The 19,845-nt window shown below is 38.9% G+C and overlaps 2 protein-coding genes across 3 annotated transcripts; both read left to right on the forward strand.

Moving 5' to 3' along the window:
- Positions 1 to 3,742: 3,742 nt before the first annotated feature.
- Positions 3,743 to 9,577, forward strand: abhd6b (abhydrolase domain containing 6, acylglycerol lipase b). The gene is made up of 9 exons (XM_004546056.5): positions 3,743 to 3,979; positions 4,194 to 4,325; positions 5,774 to 5,930; positions 6,262 to 6,375; positions 6,473 to 6,605; positions 8,085 to 8,242; positions 8,427 to 8,481; positions 8,561 to 8,661; positions 9,199 to 9,577. The coding sequence occupies exons 2-9, from the start codon at positions 4,201 to 4,203 to the stop codon at positions 9,376 to 9,378; spliced, it is 1,023 nt and encodes a 340-aa protein (XP_004546113.1). The 5' UTR covers positions 3,743 to 3,979; positions 4,194 to 4,200; the 3' UTR covers positions 9,379 to 9,577.
- Positions 9,578 to 9,656: 79 nt separating this feature from the next.
- On the forward strand, positions 9,657 to 17,682 carry kctd6b (potassium channel tetramerization domain containing 6b). Of its 2 annotated transcripts, XM_004546057.5 has the most exons (3): positions 9,657 to 9,811; positions 13,404 to 13,505; positions 16,027 to 17,682. In XM_004546057.5, the coding sequence occupies exons 2-3, from the start codon at positions 13,479 to 13,481 to the stop codon at positions 16,711 to 16,713; spliced, it is 714 nt and encodes a 237-aa protein (XP_004546114.1). In that variant the 5' UTR covers positions 9,657 to 9,811; positions 13,404 to 13,478; the 3' UTR covers positions 16,714 to 17,682. The 2 variants fall into 2 exon arrangements, with proteins under 2 accessions (XP_004546114.1, XP_004546115.1); XM_004546058.6 differs by lacking the exon at positions 13,404 to 13,505 and having other exon boundaries at positions 9,659 to 9,811.
- Positions 17,683 to 19,845: the final 2,163 nt, after the last annotated feature.

Raw genomic sequence — 19,845 nt, forward strand, 5'->3', positions numbered from 1 at the left:
CACTGGTGCCACTGGGCCCTCTGACCACCACAAGTAGGCAACAGGTGAAGTGTCTTGCCCAAGGACACAACGACCGACACTGTCCAAGCCAGGGCTCGAACCAGCAACCTTCCGATTACAAGGCGAACTCCCAACTCTTGAGCCACAATTGCCCATATCAAACTTTGAAAAAGAGGAAATGCTACTGTTAAGAAACAGTAAATTTGAGGTCATCCTGATCATTCCTGCAGTTGCACTAATGGGTGTGTGTTTGTTATTACAAATTGGAGTCTGTTGTATATTTATGATTTAAACCGCTCCAGCACCGTTAACATCTAAAGCATCCTCTAATCTCTCAATTCACATGGGTCCATCAAAACTGAACAGAAGAAAATTGGAAGAAGTCTATTCAGACATGAGGTCAGAATTGACATAACTAACGTGAATGGATGGATGGACAGAGATGAAAGCATCAATCCACCGTGTCTTGTACAAGTAGTTGAGATTGGTGGTAGTGGTGTAATAGCTCATTATTTAAACTACAAACTACCTGAATATTGTTGTTGGCCACCACTTGATTACCACACTGTACCCATCTTCTGATGGTTGCCTGTAGCAAGGTAACATGCCATGTCACAAAGCTCAGATCATGTCAAACTTGTTTCTTGAACATTGCGATGAGTTCACTGTACTCAATTTTGTACTCAAATATGGACCATAATCTCTGACTAATATTTACAGAACCTTGTTGAATCTATGCAACAGGGAATTCATTCTGAAGACAGTAGAGGGTGGCTTCTGTTTCTCCTAAATAACCATTATCTTCATCCATCCGTTCATTCATCCATTGTCTTCATGTAGACAAATTGCCGGAGGTCATATCTTTTCTGTAGCATTTTAGAATATTGATATCGCTCCTGTCATCCAGGAAGGGTTAAGTTTGGTCTCATATCTGCTGTTTTTCCCTCCCTTTTCTATCACACTATGTGTTGCAGTTGACATTTAAAGAAAATGGTTAATGCTGAGAGTAATGTTTTGTTAGGTAAAAGGTGTGTATCACCTGAAAAGCATGTGCTGTTGTAAAGTCAACATGTAGACAGGCATCAGCCTGCAATTTACCTTCTATTTGCATAGAGGCGTAGAGTGGCAGACGAGACTGATCAGCTTGAACGTCATCCTGTTTTTCAACAAGCAAAGCAAAAGCTGGTATCAATGTGGGAATTAAGACAAAAATCCTTGTACATAGGTCATCTCATTTATAACTAGTCCTGCATTGTATAGGCTGTCATGATCATAGGATTAAATGGATTAGACAATCCTGGAAAACAGGACAAACTATGCCTGATTCTCCCAGAGCTAATAGATTTCACTTTTTTCACTTCTTTTTTTGAAAAACATTTTTGTTTTTGTTTGTTTTTTTCTTTTAAATTAGAGTTTCAGCTTATTCGCCACTTTTTGGCAAAATATACCTGGTGATGTCAACAGGATTATCTCTGCTTCAACTGAACACTACATAGCTGCAACACAGGTTGTGTCATAAACTGTATTTAAAGGGTTAATCCTTTACGGCTAAGGGCATTTCCAAACATATAGTCAGTTTGCTCTGATATGAATCAGATGCAGAGTGGGGGAACTTGTTGTATTTCTCATCAGTTTCATTTCCTTTGAAAGAGGGAGGGGGAAATGTAAGCCAAAGTACATGTAAGAAAACCGCGGGAGAACATTCACTCTGCTCTTTAGTTAGATGTGTCTATCGTAGAAATGATAAACACAGAAGGCTCAAATGAAGGTGTGATGCTAGTCCAGGTGAGACCATTGATTCTGTTGAGTTTAATTCCTCCACATCCTAGAATGCAAAGTTGGAGCACATCAGGGTTAAACAAGGTTGCCACCACAAACAAACTGTTCCAGAAATTGTGACCAGATGGACCCTCAGCATCAGAGTACAGACCTTGCAGTCTCTGCTGCTTTGATTTTGACTTTTTCTTTTTTTTCCCCCTCCAACTTTATTGAATTGTATCATGGAAGCGTGACACAAAACCATACAAGCAGAAAATGTACGCAAAAGATACTCTTCTAAAATAGTCAGACAACCCCATTAGTTATTTTCTTCCAATGAATAATTTTACGATTTCTAGTAGTTGTTTATTTTCCATGAAGAAATGTTACTGATCACTTCTGAACTGAGGCTCAAATGAAGGGATTCTTGGTCTTTTAAGCTCCTTCACTAATCGATCCATGCCTGTGTGGTTGTCTTTCTGCTGGGAGACAAACACTCACTGCAGCAACTCCCTTAAAGCAACCCAAACACTCACAGTTACTCTTTAAGGATGAGGCCGAGTGTTTCTCAACACGATCCTATTGGCAAATTTAAAATTTCACAATGAGGTCGTTGTTCCCAGCAAAACAGCTGACCTGTGTGAATGTGTCATCGTGACACGTTTTTGTGTCGCTACATTGCTTTTCTTTTTTTTTTGTTCTGCCAGCTTTGCTCCACCAAGTATTCCTCTCAGGACATAATACGACGGCTAACGTGATGTAGTCAAAGCGAGCAGACTGGGAGCATCCCCTCCATCCTATATACACTCAAATATGAGAATCATTCCCATGCAAGGCGAGCCCCTCTGCAGCATTGCCGTGTCCATTTGTTCTGCTCTACTTTGCATGTAGGTCATCTGTAGTGGACCAGAGATGCAGCAGAGTGGCATCTGTGAACTTCAGCCTTTTTACTCTGTAATCCTTGTTTTGTATTGGGTTCAGTTTAAATTTTGACATCGTTTGTGAATAACCACAATGATTAAACCAGTTTACTAAAATCACAGTATAATGAACAGCTCGGGCGTTTTTAGCAGATCTCAGAAGCTGAACGTCACTTTCCCAACAGCAGTTATCAGCTGTTTATTTAACAGTTGTCAGTACTGTGTGCTTTACAGACCTTTAGACTCTGATTGGACTGATGCACACAAGGTGATAAACAGAAAAACACTGCTGATTAATTCTAAATCAGAATCACACCCAGTGTTACTTTGCAAAGTTTAGTTGAGCAGATTTAATCTAGTTGAAAATAACTGGAAAATGTAGTTTTAATTTTTAGGGTTATGATTTATTTTTCTGCTTCATGTTTTTATCTGTATATATTTTTGACACATCTCTATGCATTGGATAAATATAGAAAAATAAATATAGAAATGTACACAGCACTGGGGGAAGTCTGATGAGTCAGCATCAATGCAGTAGGGCAGCATGTCTGCAAAGATGTGATATTCTGTCGCTCACATCTGCAAATGAAATCTGTATCCAATTCCCTAAAAGCCTCAATCCCCACTGAACTGGAAGTGACGACATCTTAAAGTTAGGTCCTCACGACACCCTGTGCAAAGGACCCTTGAAACTTTACCACACACTGCAGGAAACAGTCTGCCTCTATAATGACACCCAGTGGTTAGTTTTAGCCTTAAGCTTCAGCTTGTAATTTGATGTGGCTGTTTGGACTGGCCTTCCTCAGCCTCCACTCTCAGACTAACCGTGTCAGTAAAAAATAGTGAGTGCCACTGCATCTGACCAAACGAGGCACCTTTTATGAAAGTGCACATTTATTTCTGGGATTCGTCCCAGATGGAAGTAAGACAGGTCTGTCATACACACTAAAAAAATTTTTTTTCAGTATTTAAAGTCTGATTCAGAACCCCAATTTATCTTGTCTGCACAAAGCTTGGCCTGTGTTCACTTTAAATGATCGACCCAATGATGGAGTGGCCTATTTTACCCCGACGATGAGAATCAATGAGTTTATTCAGAGCAGGCATAATCTGAAACGAATAACTGCCCTCTGCAACAGGCGCTTTTCATTTTAGAAATATTAGTTAACCACTGATACTTTCTGCACATAAAAATAGCAGAAATAAATGTTGTAGAGTGTGCATGCTGTGCACCTATTTAACAAAATCACTTTTGATGCTCCCGCCTGAGATAGAAGAAAGGAGGGGAAATCATCTCAAAGGTAAGTTTTTACAGTTTTTTTTAGCATGTGTGTTTTGTTATAGAAGCGCGCTTTAGTTATTTTACAACTTGTATCATGTTATTTTGTGCACATGCACATCCTAAAGACATCCCTTTATTTATAGTCTTAACTAAATATGGAAATTATGTGGAATTTATTTAACAGATTTCTCCCCAGAAGGACAATGCGTGAGTTTGTGTTCATTTATTTTCAGTTGAGCCATGGCAGCTGATCTGGATGTGGTGAACCTGTGTATTATTGCTGGAGGAACACTGGCTATTCCCATCCTGGCCTTTCTGGCTTCCTTTCTTCTCTGGCCCTCTGCATTAATTAAAGTGTATTACTGGTAATGTAGATGACTTTCTTGTGCTGTGCTTCAATTTATATTTTATACTATTCTATGATATATTTTTATGTGTCAGTCAGAATGTTTGGTTTGGAATGCTAACTTAATCCAGGATGAGGTTTAATCACATTATTGATGTTTCTATCTGATTGAATCTATGATTTACACTCAACAGCCACTTTGTTAGGTACACCTTGCTAGTACTGGGCTGGACCCCCTTTTTGCCTTTAGAACTGCCTTGATTCTTTGTGGCATAGATTTAACATGATGCTGGAAACATCCTTGAAAGATTTTGGTCCATATTGACATGATGGCATCACATAGTTACAGCAGATTTGCTGGCTTCCATTACCCCACTCACTGGGGCTCTATTGGACTGGGATGTGGGGACTGAGTCATTTGAGTATAGTGAACTCATTGTAATTGGAGCCTGATTCTAGCTTAGTGACATGGTGCATTATATTGAAGCTATAAGAAGATGAGTACACTGTGGCCATAAAGGGATAGTCATGGCAACAATACTCAAATAGGTAGCAATATTTAGAACAATGCTCAACTGGTACCAAGTGTGCCAAGAAAATATTCCCCACACCACTGCACAACTAGCAGCCTGAACTATTAGTACAAGGCAGGATGGATCCATGCTTTCATCTTGTTTATGCCAAATTCTGACCATACACTCTGAATGTCACATCAGAAATGGAGACTCATCAAAGTGGGCAATTTTCTATTGTCCAGTTTTGGTGAGCTTGTGTGATTTTTCTGTCCTTAGCTGACAGAAATGGCACTCAATGGGATCTTCTGCTGTTGTAGCCCATTTGCTTCAAGGTTTGGCCTGCTGAATGTTCAAAGATACTCTGGTTGAAACAAGTGGTTATTTTAGGGTTGTTGTTTTGTTTTTTTTGCCTTCCTATTAGTTCAAAGCTGTCTGGCCATTCTCCTCTGACATCAATAGGAAATTTCCACCCAGACAAATGCTGCTCATTGGATAGTTTCTCTTTCTGACCATTCTCTCAAAGTCACTTAATCACCGTTCTGCTCCATTCTGATGTACGGTTTGAGCTTTCGCATCTCACCCTGTGATGGCTGATTAGATATTTGTGTTAATAAGCAGTTATACAAGTGTGCCTAACAAAGTGGTGTATGTACATACTGTATAGTGTACCTGGATTTTCTTTGCCCTTTCTTGTCATGCGCTTTGTGGTTTCTAATTTGGAAAGGTGCTCTAAAGATTATATTCATTTATCAATGACATTGTTGAAAACTGTGGCATTGGTTACCTAGCATACTTTGTTTAATGATATTTCTTGTGTCTTAGTTGCTGTGACTATCCAAGAAAAAGAATCTGCCTCATCATTAATCCTTTAAAGCATTTCAGCGAAGAAAGCCCAGATTTGAATTTGCATGTAAGTCTTTGTAGCTCAGATATGGTACCTGCTTGTTTTCAGGTACTGGAGGAGGACTCTGGGCCTGCAGGTGGGCTATGCGGATTGTGGTGGTTATCGCTTTTGTTACTCCTACAGAGGAAAGCCTGGAATGAGACCTTCGATCTTAATGCTGCATGGCTTCTCTGCTCACAAAGACACATGGCTCACTGTTGTCAAGGTTTGGCTGACACTAGACATCACATTTTACTTCCCAATAGCTCATGGGGCTAACACTCAGCTTAAAACTAGCTAACACTCAAACTTTTTGTCAAAGAAAGGCTGAATGTATGCTTTTAGTCAGACATCTATCCAGTGGAGTTATGCTCCATCAGTCACACGATCCAAGAGAAAGACTGGAATTTATTTCAATTTAAACATTAATTAGAAATGATTTCATAAATACATATTGTGCTGTTTATGAAATTCTTCTTAAAACACCCTTTCTTGGCTTGAATGCATTTCTCATATTAATGACATTAAGCGTTCTTTTTTGTCTTCTGCTGCTCCAGTATCTGCCAAAACATCTGCACATTATGTGTGTGGACATGCCTGGCCATGAGGGGACAACACGCACCAACATAGATGATTATTCCATTCAGGGGCAGGTCAAAAGAATCCATCAGGTACACCCAATAGATAGTTTTTAAAATATGTTGGTGTGTTTGTCAGGTGCCTAAATCATTCCAGTAAAACTCTGTTTTTGTCTTTTGTTCTTCTCAGTTTGTGGAAACCATCCGCTTAAACAGGAAACAGTTCCATCTGGTTGGAACCGGCATGGGGGGAAATGTAGCCGGGGTTTACGCAGCCTGCTATCCCTCAGAAATCTGTAGCATGACTCTCATCTGTCCAGATGGTCAGTCAGTGTGTTTGTGTGTCTGTGTATGCGTGAGCCCAATCGTACTATGCTGTGATGAAATCTGTCTGCTGTCAAGGTCACTTTGTGGGGTTCAGTTCTAATATGGTGAGAAAAAGGGAGTACGTTTTAGAGGGAAGACTTGTTTCGGCAATCAGTGCTTAGAGTTGTGGTAATTCTTTAGGAAATGAAAGTCAGTACACTGTCCTCTGAAGTCATGGAAACACACTTTTGTGTGTTCCTGTGTAAACCATCATCAATGAGCCCTTTGTGCTTTGTCCAAAGAGAGGCTGGATGCAGGAAAGAGTGAATATTTTAACTTTAAACAGGCACTCACATTTCTTAATAGACAGATAGAAAGAAATGAAGGAACTTACCAAAAAAACAGAAAAAGAAGTTAGATGTAGGAAGAGCTCCAACTAAGGACTTCACCTCTGTGATCAAATGGAAATAGAGTAGGGTCCTAAGATGTATAAGATGTAGAAACAGAAAATCCAAAGTTTTTAGAATCAGTGGGTTAACAAAATACAGTTAGTTTTATTCATTTTCTTGTTCAAAATAGAGGTAGTGTAATACCATACTATATTTTAAAAGTTTGACAAAATGGCTAATAAAATTAACATAATTCAACATCATAAAGACACATCCTGACATGCCAGATATATGTGGATTTAACTTAATGCTGTTTTCACAATTACTCAACACAAGTGAGTATGAACTTTAATGTAAGTTTATTTATTAAACACATTTCACTGTTAGCCGAATATGAACAATGCAATGTATGAAAATGTATGAAAAACCAAGATATTGACAACGTCATTTACATGAGGGAGACTATTTAAAATGTACAAAGTGTTTCTTTTATGGTGGTTTTCCGTTTATCCTAAGGAGGAACGTGTGTGTGTGTGTGTGTGTGTGTGTGTGTGTGTGTGTGTGTGTGTGTGTGTGTGTGGGAAGGTGGGGGTGGGGGTGGGGGGGGGGTGGGGGTGGGGGATATGGGTCAGGCTAACCAGTAGTGCCACTGAGAAATGCTGTTCAACTGGTTGGCCAAGTGAGCACTCATTCTGCAGCATATGGGCTCTGAAAGTGTGAAGGTTGCTTAGTTTGTTACTTTTTTTTTCATGACAAAAAAATATGTTCAGCTAGACATAATATTTAATTACTAATATAAACCCTACATTCCACCTAAGACTGGATCTGTAATTGGACCCATTATGCAATTAATTTTCCCAGGGCGCAACATTAAATGATTGGGACTGGGTTTATTTTATGCCAAGACACGATAAAGACACTGTTTAGCAAAATATAAATCACATTATTGAACAGAGTAAAGGATAAGGTGCAGGAAAGCCACAATTTATTGTCCCCATATGAGGACGGGGGCTCTCTGGAGATTAAATAGTGCCTTTTTAATAGCAAACCGATTAATACAGAGCATGAAATTAACTTTGTGTCCAAAATCATCATTTTATTCTGCAGGAATAAGACATCCATGTGAGACCAAGTTTGACAATCATGTGCAGGACCTGGAACACAGCAATTACACCCTGAACATCCCGCTGATCCCCACTACACCCGAGGAGATGGAGGATATGTTCAAACTGTGCTCCCATGTTCGCTTTAAAATTCCTCAGCAGGTCAGGCCTTAATTTCAAGTATACATTTTTTTTGTTTTGTTTTATGCGCTAATAATTTGCAATCATGATGTAGACTATAAAAATAACAAATACAGAGTAGTAATCGTCTTACTGAATTGCTTTGTTATTCGAAGCTTGGCTTATTTTGTGAACTTTTTGTTAAAGCTACTTTTTCGCTGATTAGATCCTTCAAGGCCTGGTAGATGTCCGAGAGCCTCACAACACATTTTACCAAGAGGGTCAGTTCACTTTGTATTGAAATATTTCAGTATTTTCCAGTTTAGTGGAAAAATTCCAGTAAATTCTCTTTTTCTTTAGTTTTTATGGAGATTGTAGGTGAGAAATCAAGATACGCCTTACAGGACCACTTGCATCTAATAACCACACCTTTACAAGTGATATGGGGCAAACAAGACCAGGTAAACTAACACAATGACTCCAAGTACATAAATGATTACACAGCAGGTTTTGCGTCTAAACTAATCTGAAGATTCATATTCCAGGTGCACACGTGCTGTACACTGAAAGTGGTGGCTCAGGCTTTCTATTAAAGAGAAACTTTATAGAGCAGGGGTGTCAAACATAAAGCTCGGGTACCAGATTTGGGCTGAGAAAGACTTCAGTCTGGCCCACTGGACGGCTTTGGGAAATATGAAGGTCGTAAATTGAATTGCATTTTTATACGTTTTACAGCTTTGGCTACTGATAAAGACTTCCCCCATGGCCATTTATACTTCACCAAAGTAAATAGGTAACAAATTTAAAAAAATGAAATAACAGAGAAGTTCCTTTTTCCCACTATTTTTCCTCTTCGATTAAATTCATAGATAAACTTCTTTACACTGACAAAAAGAAGAGTTTCACTGGTCCACACCACTTAAGATCAAAGTGAGCAGTGCAAAGTTAGTTTGGCATCCCTGTCATAGACATACTGGTAATCATCTGCATTTGCTCAGGTGGTGGATGTCTCTGGAGCGGCAGTGATTGCAGAGACCTTGTCTGAATGCAGAGTGGATCTGCTGGAGAACTGCGGACACTCTGTGGTGATGGAGAGGCCTTCTCGGACAGCCAGACTCATTCTGGAGTTCATCATCTTGCAGCAAAATGCCAGAAGTGGCACAAAGAAAGCCACCTGACCTAAAGACTTTTCATCGTTTCATGTTATTCTAATGCTCCAAGTGCTCCTGCTTTTGTATAGAAGATGCAGACACCTCACAAAAATGTACAATTAAGATAGTAAGAAATTATTGAAGGCTTCCTGCATTTCTTCAGTGTGAATGAATCACATTTCTGTTATAACACAAGCTGCATGACGATAATAAAACGACCATGCGTTTATGTGTGAGCGTGATTCACTGAGAGGCGCCTGCAGCTGCACCAGGACCTCCCTCCTTCTCTTCCTTGATCCTCCTTGTGTGCGCAGTCTTGGTTTAGCCCGGAGCCGAGCACAGTTACCCAGTGCGACCAGCGGTAAACATCAGTGACTCTCAAGCTGCACCGTTAGACACCAACCACAGGCTTCTGTCGCTGAATAAAAACAAACACACAAGTACGCACGAAAGAGAGCAGGTAAGGCATGGTTTTAGCTCATGTGTCACTCACTGCTCGGTCCTACTAAGACCCTGGCGTTAACCTTAGTAGTAGGAGCAGCTAATGGGATGCTAGCTGCGTTAGCTTGCTAACCAGAAGCTAGCAATTAGCTAGATTAGCGGGTTGTATGTTAACTTGTATGCTTTCATTGTGTTTCACGCCACACAGCTCTGTGTATCCGAGCTGGGTTTGTGATGTAGTAACGGTACTGAACTTAAAAATGCACTTCGGGGCTTGCTGTAGCAGCTTGTTAGCCAGTTGGCAGCAAATACTGCAAAGGCACTGTCGACTGGATATTTTAAAGAAACATTGGTTAGCTGGCTTCACTAGCATGCAGTGAACCAATACACCTTAGTTAAATGTTGTAAGTAAAACAGGTCTGTGTGGGCAGTTTTATATAGGGTGCTTATCTGCGCCAGGTTTAAGTTTCAAGTTGAGTGCTTTTGTGGTTTCTGCTATTTAGTCCCGACTTTCATGCTTTGAAAGTGAAATGTTAAGTTTATATTTAAACAGGGAAGCAGCAATTGATAGAACCAAGCCTTGTATTTGCTGCTCTGCAACCAGCCACATTATAGTAGCATAACAAATGAGATGGGGAGTACTAAGGGTTGCTTAAAGGAAATTAAGAATGAGGACTGTACCGCGTACGTTATTTGCCTATAGATGAAAGCTCAGATCATAAAACCAAATTCTGCGAGTATAATTTATATCAGTTACTCTCTTACTTAGAACATTGGCTTACTTATACTTGCTTTATTACTTTAAGTATACAGAAATATGCAGATACTCTAAGTGTCTCCTTGTGGTACACAAGTTGGGAAAGTGGATAGTAGTGCTTTATTATTTAAATTGGCAATTTCCTTTAAATTAACACGCACACATACATACATACATACATACATACTAGGGGTGCAACGATATTCGTATCGATATCGAACCGTTCGATACAGTGCTTTCGGTTCGGTACACATATGTATCGAACAATACAAAATTTGTAATTTATTTTATCAACTTTTCTTCTGACGATGCTGTCTGTGTTGAGCGCTCAGTGAATCTGCGTTCGACTACTCCGCCTAGGGTCGACAGTGCAGCCTAGGCGGAGTAGTCGAACGCAGATTCACTGAGCGCTCAACACAGACAGCATCGTCAGAAGGAAGAGCGCAGGGCAAGCTAGCGAGACAGAAGTTAAGCTCCCCTTACAACATGGACCTCCCCCATGGACCACCCTCATTCAGATCTGGCCTTTGGAATTATTTTGGTTTTCATGTGACGTATGACCCTGAAGGTAAGCGAGTCATGGACTAAAGTAAAACAGTATGTTGGATGTGCCATGCAATGCTCAATTACATGGGTGGGAACTAGTGTGTTAGCGCAGTTAGCTCGTTAACGTGTTGGCCGTCTAGCCCCATGCACGGGGCGATCGGCGGTAGCTCGTTAACGGAGATTTGCCGTGCTGTGGCGTTAAGGTCATTTCAACGAGATTAACCTGAAAGCACTAGTGGGAACACAACGAATATGACTGCACATTTACGCCGACATCATCCTAGTGCAAAGACAAGTGGAAGCAGAAAAAAAACAAGCAAGCATGCTACTAACTTTAGCCGAGTCATTTAGACAGCTGTTTAATATGCTGCTGAGAATATAGCCCAGAAGAAGCGGATAGTATAGCTTTTATTTTGGAAAGAGACATTTCTCTGTAATAAACTCTCTTTTCCAAAGATGAGTGATTCCTCAATCAGATACAGGGCTTGCAATATCGCTAGCCCGACGTCCCGGAGCTAGCGATTTTTTTCAGTCGGGGTACCAAAATCTATCTCTGCCCTGCCCGTCGGGCTTTTGTAGGAAGGAAAAATATATGTCAATGCTTTTGCATTCTTTCGGAAATGTAGCTGGGTAATTATGTCATTGGCATCGATGAGCCACTGTCAATATGTGACATATTGAAATCGCGTTTGAATTTGCGCTTGTTTTTTTGCTTTCACTTTGCAATCGTGCGAACTGTGTATAGAGAGCGACAGCACTGATCTGTGAGTGATGATAATTTGTGCACCAATTCCTCTGACATCGTCTTATTAATTGTTAGCTTACTATGCAAACATGACAAGTGAAATCTCCCGCAGCTTAAACATGTGAGAGGTTGATCGCGCAGAAAATTGCTGAGCTTATGTGAGTGCGTGTGTAAAAGCAGCAGGATATATATTTGACTACGATGACCTGGATGACTGAGAACCTTCACAGACAGATATATATTTTAGTTCTGCTGAGCCAAATAAGACAGGTCAGGGTGAAGAAGTGACAGCCAAAGAAAAGCTTACCACAAATCGGAGAAGTTATGACAAATCAGACTATAAGGCAAAAAGAAAGTGCAGCTTTATGGTTTCATGGACAAAAGAATTTCTGTGGCTGCAATATGATGAGCTAAATAACCAGGGCTGCACATAAGTGGTCCGCAGGTGCGTATTCGCTGTCAAAATAAAAAACATGCACAAGGGTTAGGGTTAAATTTAAAAACTGTACTTTTGAGTTAAAATATATATTTATAATTTTAATAAATGACAAATTAAAAAGGCATGAACATTTTTTTTGTATCGAAAAAATATCGAACCGTGACACCAAAGAACCGAACCGTGAATTTTGTGTATCGTTGCACCCCTAATACATACATGCATACATACATACATATACACACACATACATATATATGTGTGTGTGTTTATAAGCACTTCCTTTTTTGGCTCCTCCCTTGGAGGTTGCCACAGCAGGTCATCTTCCTCCATATCACCCTGCTGCACCCTAACATCCTCCTCTGTCGCAGCAGTGCAAATTGTTTTACTACACTCAGTGAATATCAATGAAATACTGTATAGTGACATCTGGTAACATTGTTATTGTCATTTGTATTTCTTTAATCCCCAGTTGATCTTGTTACTTTAATGATGGTTTAAGGACATTACTGTTTTTATAGCGTATTCTTATATTCCCTTTTCTGTTATTCTTGACCCTGATTGGGTACAGCTGGAGAACTATGTAAAAAAGAATAATGTCAGAATTTCCAAAAGAACAGCCAGATTAGTAAGGTTTATGACAACTATCACGAGTAACTGTGGAGGCTAAAACAAAAGCCTGTCATCTCGTGTTTATGCAGAGTGGCTTTTGAGATTATTTTCTTTAAATTAAATAAAATCCATACTTAGAAATTCAGACTTGTGCTGAGCACACAAAGCACTTCAATGCCATGTTGGCTTTGGGATTAAGGTTCAGAGCTTCAGCTTCACCTGTTCCTGAATGCAAATTTAATAAAATCTTATCACAAGAGTCCCAGCATCTACTAACATCCCAGGCTGCTGACTTCACAGTAAGAGGGTAAAGTCACATTGAAAATAACACCACTCAAATCTTTTGCACAGTCTGTTTATTTACGCTTACCCTTACTCAAATAACTCAAGGCATGCACACAGATGCTTAAGTCTGTACTGAAAAACCTCATTTAACCTAGAACAAGACTGTGTCCGTCTTGTTCTGCATATGAAGTCTTGTTACAGCTGATGTTAATATCACTGTTTTCTCACAGGTGAAATCAAAGTGAGCTGATCCTCATTCGTTCCCTCTCTATTTTGGTTCTGGCCAAGCTGCTATTCTTCTACAAATGGATAATGGAGACTGGGGCCATAGGGTAAGAGACACCTAAGAAACCTGACATGTGTCTGACAATGGATCACATAATCACATAAACTTGCTCTGTTGCCACTTTAGCTGAAACTAGTTTAGTCTAATAAAGCAAATCCTGCATTAACCCTTTAAAGCCAGTCGGAGCAGGCACGCTCTGTTTTGCGTAACTATTTTTAAATCCCGGTAGCACTGCAACCACGTAAGCTAGCGCAATAATTTTTTTTGCATATGAAACCGGAGGCGTTGTACTTACATCTTATGCCATCAGCTTGTCCTAAGTCAAAGTTTCCTTCCACATATAGTGTAACAGGTATTACAATTAAACAACATGAGATATGCATTAAATTATTGTCTCGACGACTTTGGACCAGTATCAGAAAGTTCTAGGTAAGACTATGGAGCCTTGAAAGGATCAGCAGAGAAGGAACCACACAATGATAGATAAGATGTGATTTGAATAGAAACTGTATTGAAAGTTGTAAAGTTTACAAACCCTGCCTGTCTAAAGCCGGCTTCCTACAGTGCACAAACGCACATTAAAGGGCCCAAAAATAAAATCAAAACAACATCCTCTTTAAGGAAATTCTCCAAAGAGTTTCAATTAAAGAGCTTCCGCTCCCGTTGCTCAGTCCACTTCTCTTTAGAAAGAGAAATTAGAGTTCCTTGTGTGTGTGTGTGTGTGTTTCTGTCCATTGGTTCTAACACTACCCGGGTAGATTTTTAAAGTGTTAGTCTTATCTGTATCAAGGAAGGTAGTAATAGTCCTGAGGTTCGCTGAAGATGGATCCCACGGCTGGCCACACCGCACTCGGGTCCGTCGACAGTCACTCTCTTGGGATTGGCTCGCCACTGAACCCACAGGGTTCAGATCTCAAATGATCCAGTCCTGGTCAAAAACCAATCTATGCACACAGTGCAGAGTGCATACATTACTATTTTATCTATGCCTTTTCCATCACTCATCTTTCAGTCAAGTATTGCTCAAGTATAACAAATTATTTTAGTTATACAATGTCTCAACCATCATAAAATAACTTGAGTTACATCACACAAGGTCTTAGTGCAACAGAAAATATACCTTATATTTACCCTTTTGGGAATAAATAAACTTATAAGATTCACTCTCCCATATTTATCCTTTTAACAGCTTGCTTTTAACTGTTCTTCTTTTTAAGATATTTCAACTTGAATTATTTCTCAGAAAAATATATCAACTTCTTTAAACATTAACACATTCAACAGAGTAATGAGATCCCTCACATTTTATAATCACATTTTATGAACTTTTTGCATCTTCATCAAATGAATTAACTTCTAAGTCAACAAAACTGAAAGGGTGCATTTAAGCACTACATGACAATATTACTGCTTCTCCAACGTTTTGGAAAGCTAACAAACTCAGATGAATCACAGTAATGTTAGAACACAGAGATCGCTAAGCAGTAGCTTAATACTAGCGGTTAGCTGGGCACATTCTAATGTATACTTTAGCACTTAAAATTAAACATCTGCACATCAGTGATCTTACAGTACTTTAAACATAAATATCACAACTCCGACTGGTTTTGTTTTTTAAAGCAGAAAATATATTAACAGCAGTCAACTACATGTCTTTATGGTGCTAACATTCATGTAGCATCCCTTACCGGAGCTCGTGGTGAGATAGCTCGTCCAGCTGACGCAGCTTCCCACGGCCGTATTTCACAGATCTCAGATCCAGGATCTTTCAGCTAATTTGGCGGTTGCCTCGTGAGTAGCGGTTGCCTCGTGAGTAACGGCTTCCACAACAGGAAATGTTGACTAACAGAAAGTCATCTCAAGGCATACTCGCCTCCTAGCGGCGGGGAGGGAAAATTACACCTCCAACCTTATGCAGCAGCACAACCCACAAATCTGATGTGGGTTACAATAGCTTTGCAAAAACTGCATTAAAAAGCACTTGCAGCAACAAAAACATAATATTCCAGAAACACGCTTTGCCAATCCGATCAGCTATTTGTAACACTTCCTATGTCCATCAGCGTGAACTATCCATGTCCTCCATGTCCTGCCCGAAACCGGAAGTGATGTCATTTTGCGGAAATGTAGTTTTTTACCATCAGGGCCTTATGAGCCTATACTGGTGTTTTTAAAAGTTATGTTTGACTTTATGACTTTGTGTCGTTTCTGGGATGCTTAGGACTCATATTGCACTGCTGGAAATAGTTTATTTTGATGCATATGCTGTTTTTTTTGCAAATTTGCATTATAATATTTATTTTCGTTTTTCCTGCAGTATATAAAAATTGGTGTATTTCAAAAATAAAACTATGAAGATACTTAAAATAAATTTCGTGTGGTGGGAAACTATTTTGTGCAACTTTGATGTTTAAAAGGTTTTTGATTTATTTTTTTTTGGGGGGGGGGCTCTAGATTCAGTGACTTGTATTGTGTCCACTCATGTTTTACCATATTTTTTTCATTGTAATTTTTTTTTTTATATAGTTCCAATAGCATGAGCTTGACAGGTTTTTCTTTTCTTTTAGATGACTACTCCTGTTACCTTGAACGTGGGAGGCCACCTATACACCACCAGTTTATCCACGCTGCAGCGCTATCCGGACTCCATGCTGGGAGCCATGTTCCGAGGAGATTTCCCTACAACCCGCGATTCCCAAGGGAATTACTTCATCGACCGGGATGGAACACTTTTCCGGTACATCCTGAACTTCCTGCGGACATCTGAGCTTACCCTTCCTTTGGACTTCACAGAGACGGACCTCCTGAGGAAAGAGGCGGACTTCTACCAGATCGAACCTTTGATCCAGTGCCTCAACGATCCAAAGCCGCTGTACCCTCCTGACATCTTTGAGCAGGTCGTGGAGCTTTCCAGCACTCGGAAACTGTCAAAGTACTCAAACCCTGTTGCTGTTATCATCACGCAGCTAACCATAACTACTAAGGTTCATGCCCTGCTAGAAGGTATTTCTAACAACTTCACCAAGTGGAACAAACACATGATGGACACCAGAGACTGCCAAGTGTCATTCACCTTTGGACCATGTGACTATCACCAAGAGGTGTCCCTAAGGGTTCACCTGATGGACTACATAATGAAACAGGGCTTCACCATTCGGAACACACGCGTGCATCACATGAGTGAGCGTGCCAATGAGAACACGGTGGAGCATCACTGGACTTTCTGCAGACCCGCTCATAAAGTTGAAGACTGAGTTTACGTAGCACAATTGTTATAGGTGACACTACTGCTGGATTTGTCTTTTATATTACGCAAATCATGATTTTAAAAAAGGAAAATCCAGAAAGCAAAAATCAAAGAAGATGTGAATTTGGATTTATTCACCTGTTCGGGGCTACAACTTTTCCTGTGCTATCCCTACACATGTTTATTAGAGTGCAAGGCCTACCATAGAAACATGGGATTTTATACATATAGGGACATTGAATCGTCCCTATACTAAAATAGTGTGGGTAAATTATTATTATAGGAATAACGGTGGCTTTAAAAAGAAAAAAGTCTTTAGAAATGAGGTCATAAAGAAGGTATGATTTGAGTCTGCCTATGCCGAGTACCTTAATAGTAAAAAAAAATAAAATGCATTCATACGAAGTTAAGCCACAATTTGTAGAAAAAAATAGAACTGTAGAAGTTAATTTAAAATTATTATTGACTCCAGACACATCACTAAATGTTTTTGTAAGATGTCAGGAGTATACTTTTTATAATACTAATAATATGAATAATAACTTATTTAGCTCAGTAGCTTCTTGGTCAGTTTCTAGTAGATTTTGAAATTAGTCTCTTAGGTCTAGCCCCTTGTATGGTACTATTTCTGAAGCCCCCAGTAGTTGTTGCATGTGTCTGACTGTTTTGTGTATGTATATTGTACATATGTCCTGTGCGCGGTTTAAAATACACCATACTATTACTGTTCATATCACCAGTAATGTTTCCAGCCATCGCAGCCAAAATAAACCCATCTGTGTATTTCATTTCATTAAATTTGCATAGTTTCTCATTTTAACTCTGATGTTTAGATCTGATGTAATTTGTCAGTTCTAACATCAAGGCTCCGTGCAGTCGTGTACAAAGTCACTATAGCTGTTATTTGGAGGAAATACAGTAGAACATCTATGAAACACAATGATTCATCTGAATAATAAAGCGTGTATATGTTTAACATTAGGTGCAATAGTTTTGCAAAAATATTTTTTAAAACTGATTTTCTTCACAAAACAAGCCATCTTGATTTAATTGTATATTCTTTTTATGTACATTGTAAAACCAAATACTCAAAGTACTTAAATTAAGTAATGTAACTCTTTCACAAGAACCTGCTACTTAGTAAAATTAAATTATATTATTTTAATTTATTTTAATTTAATTGGCAGACCTCTTTGGAAGGGTTTGATTTCTGGGGTTGATTTGACCCCAAACATAAATGACATTAGTCTTTAGTGTGATATAACAGCTGGATTGGTTTAGATTCTGAGAAAGACAATGGAGTAAAAGTAAAATGTCTGTCTTTCATCAGTTGCTCTTCCTGCACTAACATTATGCAAGGTTTAACAAATAAATTTTTATTTTTGGTTATATGTATTTTTTTTTTTAAATGCACTCAGTGATCCACCTTCAAAGGGGTTCAAACAGAGCATGCCCAACACATTCTACGCCAGACTTGACAGCAGTCTTATTGGACCGATGATTTTTTTTCCCAAATACTATACAGGTAAGTTTTGGCAGAAATTTTTAAAATTCACAAATGAAAGAGCTTTATCATGAACATCAAACTGAGATTTTGAATTCTAGCATTAGCCCACGTTGTCTTAAGTTTTTGCTTTCCACTTTCTTTTCTCCTGCCTTAGAACTCAATCTTCAAGATCCACTATCCCACCTCTGCACATATCCAAACCATCCCTCTCTATTTGTCACTTGGGTTGATTTGCTAAGTATTTTTTAATTTAATTATTAAACATTTTACTTTTATTTTAGTTAAATGTAATCAAAATATTGGAGGTGTGATAAGCTTCAACTTTTAAGTTCTACTAACTTCTTTTGGTTTGCAGTGTACAATTTCCTTAAAAACATGAAAAACTAGGTCTTTCTCACCAGTCTGATGTACATTTTCAGGTCCAAAATATAAGGAGATATAATCATAAAATTAAGTTTTGTGTTTATTTTATTTTTTGCCTACACCAGGTGGCATTTTGTTGTTGCTGTTGTTGTTTTTACTTCTCTCCACTGGCTCCCTGTGGTTTTGACCAAAAACTAGATTACTATGAATATACAATGAGAACTTCATTAACCTGGAGGGAAGTTCTTGTGCCTTTTGCATCCTCAATGCAATAGGGATAGAAACAGGAAGACAAACAGAAACAATGTGTGCAGACTTGCAGTAAAAAAACAAGATACAGTTGAGAACTATCAGTATGTGCATTAGTGCAAACAGGCAGAAAAGGACAGAGTGTTAATGAGTGATAAGAGAATAAATAACAAGTGATACTTTCATAGTAGTAATAATAATCATCATCCCATCTGGTAAAGCACAGATGGGATGATGTAAGTGTATGGTATGATAGAGTGTCAATGAACATTTGTAGAAAAGAACAGTTTTTTAAATAATATTTTTAATTTATCATTGCGTGAATTGTAAAAATGTGTAGCCTATACACAGATTTTTTAAAAAGGTTTTAATATTTTATTAACTAAACGTGTGTCATAGCCTGCACCTCTTAAATTATATTTTGCCTACACCGTCCTCAGTCCCCTTAGCTATAGATTTCAAATCCAAAAAAGTGAAAGACGTGAATGAAAATAGAGACTGTAGCAGTGCCTGGATAGTGATGGATATGTTTTGGGGGCTTTTTGCCATTAACAGACAGCTGAATATTTGAATTTAGGCATTAATTCTCAATGTTTGTGAGACCAAAAGCTTTAGTACAAAAAGGCGATGTAATTTTGTACAGGTGTAACTGCATCTTTTCTTTGTTACAAATACAAGACTGATTCATTTCCTGCCTTGTATTTATTCAGATTCAACATCAAACTTAAAAAAATAGTCCATTTTCATTCTCAGGTATGAATTGGAGGTCGTTTTCAAAAGTTTCAGAGAATGCGTAAAAAGCAATGGAAACAATAATATATAGTTAGATATTACACCCATTGTGTATTTTTCTGTCATGTTATGCATAAAGGAGCAGAATATCACCACTTGACATACACCGATACCACCCGGATGTTACGACTCTTCTTGGGTGCGTTGGTTTTCCTTCAAATCCTCGAGCTGCTCTCAGTTAGTCTGTAGATCCTTGAGTGTTCCGCCCGTTTTGTATAAGCCAGTGTA

This window comes from Maylandia zebra, linkage group LG20 (assembly GCF_041146795.1).
Source record: "Maylandia zebra isolate NMK-2024a linkage group LG20, Mzebra_GT3a, whole genome shotgun sequence".
NCBI lineage: Eukaryota > Metazoa > Chordata > Actinopteri > Cichliformes > Cichlidae > Maylandia > Maylandia zebra.

Coding starts and splice junctions, on each gene's coding strand:
- abhd6b (XM_004546056.5), top strand. CDS start 4,201: ATGGCAGCTGATCTGGATGTGGTGAACCTGTGTATTATTGCTGGAGGA. Junction 6,606..8,084: donor GACTCTCATCTGTCCAGATG/GTCAGTCAGTGT, acceptor TTTATTCTGCAG/GAATAAGACATCCATGTGAG. Junction 8,662..9,198: donor TATGGGGCAAACAAGACCAG/GTAAACTAACAC, acceptor GCATTTGCTCAG/GTGGTGGATGTCTCTGGAGC.
- kctd6b (XM_004546057.5), top strand. CDS start 13,479: ATGGATAATGGAGACTGGGGCCATAGG. Junction 13,506..16,026: donor ATGGAGACTGGGGCCATAGG/GTAAGAGACACC, acceptor CTTTTCTTTTAG/ATGACTACTCCTGTTACCTT.